Source organism: Sus scrofa, chromosome 13, assembly GCF_000003025.6.
Source record: "Sus scrofa isolate TJ Tabasco breed Duroc chromosome 13, Sscrofa11.1, whole genome shotgun sequence".
Taxonomy (NCBI): domain Eukaryota; kingdom Metazoa; phylum Chordata; class Mammalia; order Artiodactyla; family Suidae; genus Sus; species Sus scrofa.
The window spans coordinates 79,207,739-79,218,257 of NC_010455.5; the positions used below are offsets into that span (position 1 = coordinate 79,207,739).

The window sequence follows — 10,519 nt, forward strand, 5'->3', positions numbered from 1 at the left end:
AGGGAGAAGCAAAGCCCCTTCTAACATTGTTATTCTGCCCTTCCTTGTCTCAAAAAGGCAACAGATTCCAGAAAAAAGCCAGAAGAAGAAGAAGAAAACCAAATGGCGGGGAGACCGGGCCACTGGCACCCACAAACTGCAGTGCGTGATATTGTGATGGCCCAAGGCCCTGGGCACAGTGACCGGGAACTGGCCAGCCCTCGGGACCCCTCCACTGCCTAACCGCACTGAAGACCATTTCTAACCATGACCCTTGGCCCGAGGACTTGGCACAGGAAGGGAGAGGGGGAGGGTGGGTGGGGAGGAGATAGGGTCTGGCTTTGCTGGAAGGCATAGGCTTCCCCGTGTCTCAGCTGAGGTGAGGAGGCAGCAGTCAACAGAGCAGCCTCCAAGCCCCTGTGCTGATGCAACCCGGTCCCCTCTCTCTTGGTGGCTGTGTCGTTTCTTTGAACTACATAGTGTGGGTTTGATGTGGAAGTGTTTCTCCACACACAAAACAAGCCATGATCAAGCTCCCCCGACCCGCCCTTGTCCCCAGTCCACAGTGTCAGAGCTTGGGTGTCTTTGGTAGATTTTTAAATTATTTTAGTGATTATTATTTTATTAAAGGGGTCTGCGCCCACTGCCTGGTGAAGTTTCAAGTCTTTGGCAGGCCCCTCTGATAACATGTCTGGAATATTGTTCTCGTTTTTTAACTGAATGTCCCCGGCCGTGCCAAAACTCAACTCAGTGTGACCGTAGAGTGACCGAGAGATGGGAAGTTTATGGTTGGAGGCCTCGGGAGAAACAGACCCTATAAATCAGAGAGAAGAGAGATGTGTTTACCCGGAAGGTTTTACTGTGATCGAGGATGCAGATATTAGGAAACGGAATTTTCTTTTGCAGAGAGGAGAGGCTGGCACGTCACTTTTTAAAAAGGGCTTCTCATCATCCTGGAAATGTATACATTAAGTAAGCTGTTTGGTGTTGCAAATGTGCTCGTTTCTTTTTCCGATAATGTGGGTTACGTTCTGTGTTCTTCACAGCCATGTGAGAGGGCTCTCTCTCTCTCCCACCCCCTGGGCTGTCTGGTGCCTCTGATACAAACACGCTGACACAGGCATGTGTGTCCTCCGCGTCGAAGTCAGCGAGTGTGGATGCCATCCGAAACACTAGTCTGTGCTCAATCATAACCAAAAATGATCCAATACTGTTCTTACTAAAACAGCACCAAGACCTGAAGCCATGTTCCCTTGGAGTCAACTGACTCACTTCTTAAGCCCAGTCAATGAGCAAAACCCCTTTAAAGCATTTGCAAACTTAGTCTTAGGTTGCCTTTCTGGCACAAATTTTTATTAACCTCTTGGATCTTGACTATATTATGTAATTGGAGGTGAAAGTAGGGTTGGGGTGGTGACATGGCTCCCAAACACGTCTCTCTACAAGGGGACAGTCCCCCAGCTCCCTGACGATGCCCACCTCCCTCCCAGGTGCTGCTGGTGTGAGCCAGGCTGGGGGTGAGGTGGAGGGGCAGCGGGAACAACACCACATCCTCGAGAGAAAGTCCAAAGATGAGACAGTGGGCTAGTGACCTTATTTTACAAATCAGGCCACCAAGCAAACTAGAACATCCCTAGCGGGTTGGCCCGGCCACCGTTGGGAGAAAGAAACCTGAGGAAAGTGAATATCCAACCGGACATTGAGATACCTGGATTTTTCTCTAGTTTTGAGAGTGTGCTGAGTTCCTAACTGGGCAGGATCACCAGCACCCAGCAGGGGTATGGGTGGGTAGGGGGCAGCCAAAGAACAATTCTGCCATAGAACAAAATAGTTAGGGCATTTGTTTGTTGGAAAAAAAAAAAATCAAACGTCTTTATGTGTCTAAATAGCCCTTTTTTTTCTGGCCCTAAAAGGGAGGATGACAAAGAGCATTCCAGATCAGGCCCTTCAGAGCTTCTCAAGATCTTATAATATTAATGGGCCTTCTAAACACTAACAAGACGAGGCTCTTTCCAACCCTTAGGCTCCTCTGAGCCACATCCCAGCACTCGGGTACAGATGAGTGGCAGCTGTAAACGGGAGATAAGGAAGAGGCGAGACAGATGGGCAGAAGGAAGGATGGTGATGTGGCGATGGAGGGAGTGGTGGAGCCGGACAGGAAGCCCCACACACAGGGCAGCATCCACTGCTGGAAACCTCCCGGGCATGGACCACCACCGGCACCCCTGCCACTGCGGAGCCTACAGCTCCTGACAGCACTGAGCAGGGAGCCTTGTTAGGAGCAGATCAGTTGCGCTGGAATGAAGCCCTTAGCCATCGAGGTAACCAGCCAAAGGGATTCCAGCTGTTTCCAGACCCTCCCCCAATAGGGCATTGCATCTGCCCTACCCCATGTTCCTGGGCATCTCTTCTGCACTCAGCCCACAGCTTCAGACCCACGATGCCTGAGGGAGAAACTGGGTAAGGGGTGGCCTTCTGTAGCCGCCCAGTTGAGTGGTTGGCCTTCATCTCCTATGACCTCATTCTCCCCATAGGCAAGATGGGTAAATAACATTTATAAGACATTTCTCTGCATTTTAGAGAACTGTGGGCCCTTGTGGCAGTGGCAGCTGAGGCCTGAGTGGAGAACAGGCCTGAGTAGAGTGCATCCAGGGGCATCCCCAGTACCTGGCTACCCTGCAGGGTCAGTCTGGAAAACCAGTTGGCCATGCTACTGACTGTGCAGCCCAATGGGACTTGTGTCTTTGATGACATTCTGGTATTCCCACTGGTTTTCCACCTGAATAGTGCTACCTTCACACCCGCTGGAACACACCCTTCCTGAAATCCACTCACCCTGTGCCTTTGGCACTCTGTGCTCTCCCATCTCCTAACATTCCGCCACCCTTCCCCCACTTAGAGGGCTTCTTTTCTTCCCAGCAAGTAATCCTAGCCATCCTCCCCACCCCCACACCCTGGGGGGATGGCCACTGACTTTCCCTGTACTGGGCCTCACAGGGGACACCTGAATGGCTTCTGTTAGGACTTTGCCCACCTTCTCTCAGAGAGTGCATGGTAGCCTAGTGTGGCCTGTCTCACTTTCCTAGGAGATGTGACCCACTAACATGTGGCAGCTCTAACCCAAAGGCCCCCTCAGATGCATTACAGTAAATCTGGAGCCAGAGAGAGAGGTCCCCTCCATTCACAGCCCACTGGATTAGACATTCCGTGTAGGGCTTACTTAGAATGAAAGATACTTGAATTACTGAGCGCTGCGAGCGCCCAGCTTCTGTTACAGTGTTAGCCATTGTCTACACAGGTGGCCATTGTCACGAAATGAGAGTGATGCCTGAAGATCTCGATGATGCTTGAGCCTTTTATGTAACTTTTATTAAGTCTTTGTGTATCTCAACTCATTAATAAAGAAAAGAAGAGGAACAGTCGTCGGTCTCATTTCCTCTTACTCAGATATCCCTAATATTTTGCTGAGAACATTGTACATGGTCAGTATCCAGCCCAGGACACCACCTTCTTGTGGAGCAAACCGAAAGTAAGGAGGAGACAACTGCTGGCCACAAGGGGAGACATCTTTCTGCCCGGAGCCAGAGGACAAAGGCAGGTAAACTCCATGTTTAGAGAGACAGCCTCCTGATGTCCAACAGCCCTGGATTTGGGCTCCGCCTCTGACTTTCATGTGCCTTTGGGTCACTTAACCTGCTTTGATCTTCAGCTGCCCCGCCTGTGAATGGGACAATGGTATGTGCCTCCTAAGCTGTGTGGGAGTTCATGGTAAGGATCCCAGAAATGATGCTCTGTGTAAAGGACTGCCATTGGATTGTCTGGTGGTGCTTTTCATGGACACTGCCCCCTGCCCCCATCTGCAAGATTATAGTTTTTGTACACTGTGATTTCATGTCTCTTTTGATTGAAATTGGTGGGTACTTGACCGAGATGAGCCTCACTGAGTTTTTTCCCCCAGGGATTAGAGACTGAGAGGCCAAATCTGTGTCTTGGTACCTCTTTCGATGATGACAGCTGAAGCACGTAAACTTGAGGGCTAGAGGGTGCTTCTCACACCCTCTGGGCGGGGAGCAGAGAAGACCAGACTGTAGAATGCGGAGAGGTGGCGAGATAGCCATCCATCCATTCCACCCAGATTTATCGGGCCCCACCGTGCACCAGGCATTGGGCTGGGTGCTGGGTATATGAAAGTGAACAGGGCAAAAGAGTCTTCTGAGAGTTCTCCTTTTGTCCTGTATTCATTTCCCGTGATTGATGTAACAAATTACCCTGAGCTTGGTCGCGTATAACACAAGTTTATTTTCTCACAGTTCTAGAGTCCAGAAGTCCAAGCTCAGTATCACTGGGCTGGGGTCAAGGTGCCAGCAAGCCTGGGCTCCTTCACAGGTTCTAGGAGAGAGTCTGGTGCTGCCTTTCAGCATCTAGTAGTTGCTGGCCTTCCATGACTTGTGGCCACATCATCCCATCTTCAAGGCCAGCATCTCCAAATCTCTCTGTCCTCCAGCGTCATAGCACCTTCTCCTCACTGTGTGTCAAATCTCCCTCACTCTCAGCTAATGCTTCCTCCTTCCCTGAGCAAGTTGAAGCTGGCTGAACACTATTTCCAGACTCCTTCTACTGGCTCCACCCACCCACCAGCATCTGCACCCACGCCCTCTGCCTCCTTGGCTGCTCTGTATGTACCACCCACACTCCTGGCTAAAGCCAGGCTCTCCTCTTGGGCACTAGAGCCCGCCTAGACCTTACTCTGCTGCTTCACCCCTCTCCACCCCCACCCCATGTCCTCAGTTCTCTCTCCCCTGGACCTTTCCCATCTTAAACAAGATGAGCCCCCTCCTCTGCCAGATACCACGTGCTTCTGTGTTGTCTTTTTGCGGAGAAAGGGATACTCCATACTTGCCATTATGAATTCCTCTCATTCCTTTCTCTTTGAACTGTTCCAAATAGGCGTTTGCCCATCTCTCTGTCACCACCCTCTTCTCAGGGTTCGCGATGGCTTCCATCTTGCTAAATCCAATGGTATTTCCCAGTCTTCTCATACTTGATCTTTTCACAGGGTTGACACAGTTGTTCCCTCTTCCTTGTTAAACTCTCCCATTGACCTCCAGAATGCTGCCATCTCTTGTTTGTTTTTAAATTGATTTAAAGTGTTGTGCCAATTTCCGCTGTACAGCATAGTAACCCAGTCATATATATATATTCATATCTTTTTCTCATACTATCTTCCATCCTGTTCTATCCCAAGAGACTGGGTATAGTTCCCTGTGCTGTACTGTAGGACCTCATTGCTCATCCATTCTAAATGTAATAGTTTGCATCTACTAACCCCAAACTCCCAGTCCATCCCACTCTAAGGAAGGACTCTAAGCTATTCAATTATTTATTTATGTATTTATTTATTTATCTTTTAGAGCCATAGGTGCAGTATATGGAAGTTCCCAACCTAGGGGTTGAATTGGAGCTGCAGCTGCTGGCCTAAGCCACAGCTATAGCAATGCCAGATCTTTAACCCACTGAGCAAGCCAGGGATCAAACCCACAACCTCATGGATACTGTCAGGTTCTTAACCTGCTGAGCCACAATGGGAACTCCTACACTGTTCAATTTTAAAGCATTCATTTCTAAAAGAAGCATAAGGAATATAACTTTTCTCTTAGGTTTATAAGATGACTATATTATTATGAGCATCCCTTGAGAGGGGATCAGGACCCTGCCCCAAGGCTGTACTATTGCCTCTTGACTGTTTCTCCCTTGTCTTTGCATCCCCTTCTTTCCCTGATCAGCGATTGTCTGAACCTGCCCCTTGGAACTCAGGGAAGGTCATGGAGGCTGAATGAGACCTATTTCCCAAAAACAAGAAATGGGGGCACAGAAAGGCTTTTGATCCAGGAGCCCCACAGAGCCCTGCTGGGTTACAATGAGAAAAAACTTTCAGTCAGTATTGGGCCTAGTAATTCTATCACTTTTGAAGATTAAAGATTTTGCTGTCTAAAGCAAGCCCAGGTTCCCAGGTACACCAGGACTATTTAAAATAAGCTCCACCTCCATCTCCACATGTTTCTGAAGAGGCAGTGGATGAAAGTTCCCAAGTGTCACAGATGTCACCCTCAGCATCACCCAGGAACTTGTTGGAAATGCAGACTCTTGAGACCTGTCTGGACCTACTCAATCAAAATCAGCATTTTAGGAGTTCCCGTCGTGGCGCAGTGGTTAACGAATCCGACTAGGAACCATGAGGTTGCGGTTCGGTCCCTGCCCTTGCTCAGTGGGTTAACGATCCGGCGTTGCCGTGAGCTGTGGTGTAGGTTGCAGACGCGGCTCGGATACTGCGTTGCTGTGGCTCTGGCGTAGGCCAGTGGCTACAGCTCCGATTAGACCCCTAGCCTGGGAAACTCCATATGCCGAGGGAGCGGCCCAAAGAAATAGCAAAAAGACAAAAAGACAAAAAAAAAAAAAAAAAAAAAAAAATCAGCATTTTAGGGAGTTCCTGTCGTGGCGCAGCAGAAACGAACCCGACTAGGAATCATGAGGTGGCGGGTTCGATCCGTGGCCTCACTCAGTGGGTTAAGGATCTGAAGTTGCCATGAGCTGTGGTGTAGGTTATAGACGTGGCTCGGATCTGGCATTGCTGTAGCTGTGGTGTAGGCTGGCAGCTACAGCTTCGATTAGACTCCTAGCCTGGGAACATCCATGTGCCACAGGTGTGGCCCTGAAAAGCCAAAAGCAAAAAAAAAAAAAAAAAAAAAATCTGCATTTTAACAAGATCCCCAGGTAATTCATATTTGCAGTAAAATCTGAGTACTGCTGCCCTGACATCAACTCAGCTTAGGAAAGAAATTCAGCCTGGATTCACTGTGCCTCAAGACCAGCTCAACCACATCCACCCAGAGGCAACCTCATCTGCTTTCAGCTCAGCAATTACACTTTGCTCCTCTACCTGTTAACAGCTGCAAGATATTTCACTGCTGGTCAGGCAGTGAAGCATCCCGAAAGTCAGCAGGTGGTTTCCTCAGTGACAGGAATTTCTTACATAAAAGAGGTAAGCTGGATAAGAGTTTGCTTCTCAAACGCTAGCATTTTTCTGAAAATGTGGACAGCCATGTTCAGCAAACAAAGCTCCAAATCCAAGAACATGTAAAGGCTGTCATCCTTAGCACTCTCTCTCAAGATGGGTGTTCTATGTCAGCTGGGGAGCCTCTCATCGCCCCCCGCCCCACCCCAGGACTTTCACTTTTTGGAGCTCCAACTTCGTGCCAGATAGCTCATTACCATGCTAATGTGAGAGTTTAAACAGAAGAAAAGAAAGCTAAGTTCCTACCAGCCAAGAGCTGATGGATGCTTTCCGTGCAATGTACATCCCAGCAACAACATGGGAAAACATTAACTCTGCCGCAAACTAGCTTCCTAGTCCATCAGGGGACCCGCACCCTGGCTGATGAACGGAGGTAAAATAATCCGGTAAGCGATTCTCAAAGTTTGATCTGTAGACTCGCAGCTTCGGGACCATCTGGGAACTTAGAAATGCAGATTACCTGGGCCCATCGCAGATCTGCAGAGTTAGAAATTCTGAGGTGAGGCCCAGCCCTGGGTGCTTTAACAGGGCTTCCAGGTGATTCTGATGCGCCCTAAAGGCTGAGAACCACTGAATTAATACCTGTAGGTAAAAATGAAAATTTCTACCACATGGAGGTAAATGGCAGGTTGTTTGGTTCTCATCTGCAAGACAATAAAGTTGCCCAGATCCTTCCTCTCTTCTTCCTGTATCTGATTATCAAGGGTTCCTTAAGGTCTGGAGCCCAGGGACCCTAGGACAATGGTTATTAACCTTGGCTCCCTGGGTGACAGGTGGGGTGGCTGAACTCCTCTCACCCCACACTCCACAAAATCATATGCAATATTGTGTGTACACATACATTCTTCAGGGGGCAGGATCATATTTTATGATTCCCACTGTACCACCAAGTTACCCAGTGAAAAAAATGAACCATCCCCTTGAACCTCTTTTTCTGGCCTCAGGCCCTTCCGGTAGTTTCAAGGCCACTGAGAGGAGAGGAAATGAAAGGAGCGAAGGGCCATCTTCTCCTAAGCGGCTCTGACAACATCCTCCACGCCCCTGAATCGTCCCCACAACATCCTGAGGGAGGGGGTGGCCTCCCGGTCCCCCGCTTAAGTGTGTGACCCACACGTGACTCACCCATCCCCCCACCCGGCTTAGGCCCACCACCCTGGTCAACAACTGACAAAGAGGAGAGGAAATTCAGGACGCTGAGACAGGGGCCAGGGACTACTTGGCCACCGCGCTAGGAGCCAAGATGTAAGGTGGTCAGGTGCTAACAGAGGCACCTGACGTCTCATGCCACCATCACGAATTTGTAATCAGCGGTTTGCAAACCGCTGTGTTAGAATCACTTTGGGAGTTTCATTTAAAAACAAAACCCAAAAAACCTCGCTGCCCAGCCCATAGCCCCAGAGAAACTGGCGCAGTTGGACTGGGTCGGTACTCCGAAAATGAAGACTTTTTGAAGCTCCCCAGGAGATTGGTCTGGAAGGCCAGGACCCAGACCCCCAGCTGGGTTCCATTTTATGCTGGGCCCTTGAAGCCAAGGGTTTCTCAGTGACAGTTGGTTAATAACTGTCACTCCTCCTGCGAGGAGCCACATTTTTGCAAATGAACACTTGACTAATAAGAGTGTTGCGGGACTGTACAGGGAGATGGGACACGGAGGTCTTTTTGCTCGGAAGCAGTGTTTATACCTGCAGGCGCTGGCTCAACAGATTCACATCCAAAGGCTGCGCCCCCAGTGCAGTGGGGCGTCAACTTATATACCCCTGTTAGGTTTTTGTTGTTGTTGTTACATCTAAGTCCCTTTGTCCCCGTTACAAGGTAACCTACATTCTGTAATTTCTGGGTGGAGTTATAGACCCGAAGGCGCCCAGGGATTCAGGTTGTTCCTGCTCGTTATAGAACTGCGCAGGCGCACTCAGGTGCTGATGTTGCGTGTTGCTTTCCCTTGGTTCTGGGAGGGCCCTTCCCGGGAGGGCCCTTCCCCCTCCCCACTACACGAGGATTCTTCTCTTTTCATTCAAGCAGTCCTCGCAGAGCCTGGCTTGGCTTGTTGACTGGCCTGGTCCTATCTACAGGGATGTGTGTATCCCCAGGTCCAGGAGAGGGCCTGGTGCCACAATGTTAATGCTGACTGTTTATTAGATAGATTAGTAATTATTACAGCCATCAGCAGGGGCCTCCATGCCTTTAAACCTAAGGCAGGCAGGCAGGCTCCTACCATCAGATCCCCGCCTATGGCAGCCCCACGCAGCCCCTCTGGTTTCAGGGTCCTCCAGAGATTTCTGCCTCTGACTGCTCCACAGCCTCCCTACGCTGATGGTCAGCCTCTGCCTCAGTTTCCACAAAGAGAGCCCACTCTTGGGAGTTCCTGCTGTGGTGCAGTGGGTTAGTGATCTGGCTTGTTTTTGTGGAATCACAGGTTCGATCCCCAGCCCAGTGCAGCAGGTAAAGGATCCAGCTTTGCTGCAGCTGTGGTGTAGGTCACAGCTCCAGCTTGGATTCAATCCCAGCCCAGGAACTTAACATACTCCATTGTTGCAGCTAAAGAAAGAAAAGGAAGGGAGGGAGGGAGAGAGGAATGCCACTCTTAGAAGTTTCCACTGTGGTGCACTGGGTTAAGGATCCAGCATTGCTGCAGCTGTAGTATAGGTCGCAGCTCCTGGCCCAGGAACTTTCACATGCCCTGGCTGAGGCAAAAAAAAAAAAAAAAAAAAAGCAGGCAAGCAAGCCTACTCTCAGCAGCCATCCCTGGGCTTTGCTGAGGACTTGGGGTCCCAAGGAAGGCCCCTCTGCTATCAGGGGCCTCTCAGTTAACCCTTACCTCATACCACGCCAGACCCCCTCCTATCTTTCCTCCCCTGACAGCAGCCCCCCAGTTGGCTAAACACCCACCCCTCAGATCCTCTCACCTTTGCCCAGTTTTCTTTCTTTTGCCACAATCCCATAACCCCTTCCTAGGGTAAAATATGGTTCCAGCTGTTAATAGGGTGACCAAGGTTCCAGTTTGCCTGTGACAGAGGAGTTGACTGGGATGTGAGATTTTTCAGTGCTAAAGCCAGAACAGTCTCCAGCAAACCAGGACAGGTAGAAGAATAAAAACGTTCCCCCTGTTCTGTAACAACAATTCTACTAAATATGAATCAGGCAGCAGTTCCTAGTTAGCATCATAATCACCTGGGAGGCTGGTTAAGACACACTTTTCTGATTCAGCAGGTGTGGGATCTGAGCTTCTCACAGGTTCCTGGGATGTGATGCCCAGAGCCCTGAACTCGCTAATCCACATTACGAGGTCAGCAGAGGGCTTGGCGCTGGGTACAGGCACCACACACACTAGTTGCCAGCAGACTTGTTGCTGAGCTTGCTATTACCAGGCATGGGGCTATTTCTGCGTACCGTGTCCCATTTACATCCTCACAGGCATCCCACAACGTAGGGGGTAGGGCGCCTGTTTTACAGAAAAGGAAACAGAGGCCC

At 49.8% G+C, this 10,519-nt stretch overlaps 1 protein-coding gene across 10 annotated transcripts in view; it reads left to right on the forward strand.

The window, feature by feature from the left end:
- Nucleotides 1–3,401, forward strand: part of MRAS (muscle RAS oncogene homolog) — a 73,651-nt gene extending 70,250 nt beyond the window's left edge. For 9 of the 10 annotated variants that reach the window (XM_021069517.1, XM_021069513.1, XM_021069511.1 and 6 more), the window contains one exon: nucleotides 58–3,401. In XM_021069517.1, the coding sequence (XP_020925176.1) occupies nucleotides 58–157 (100 nt within the window). In that variant the 3' untranslated portion in view covers nucleotides 158–3,401. The remainder of the gene's footprint in view (nucleotides 1–57) is intronic. The other variant, XM_021069515.1, reaches the window with a different exon arrangement.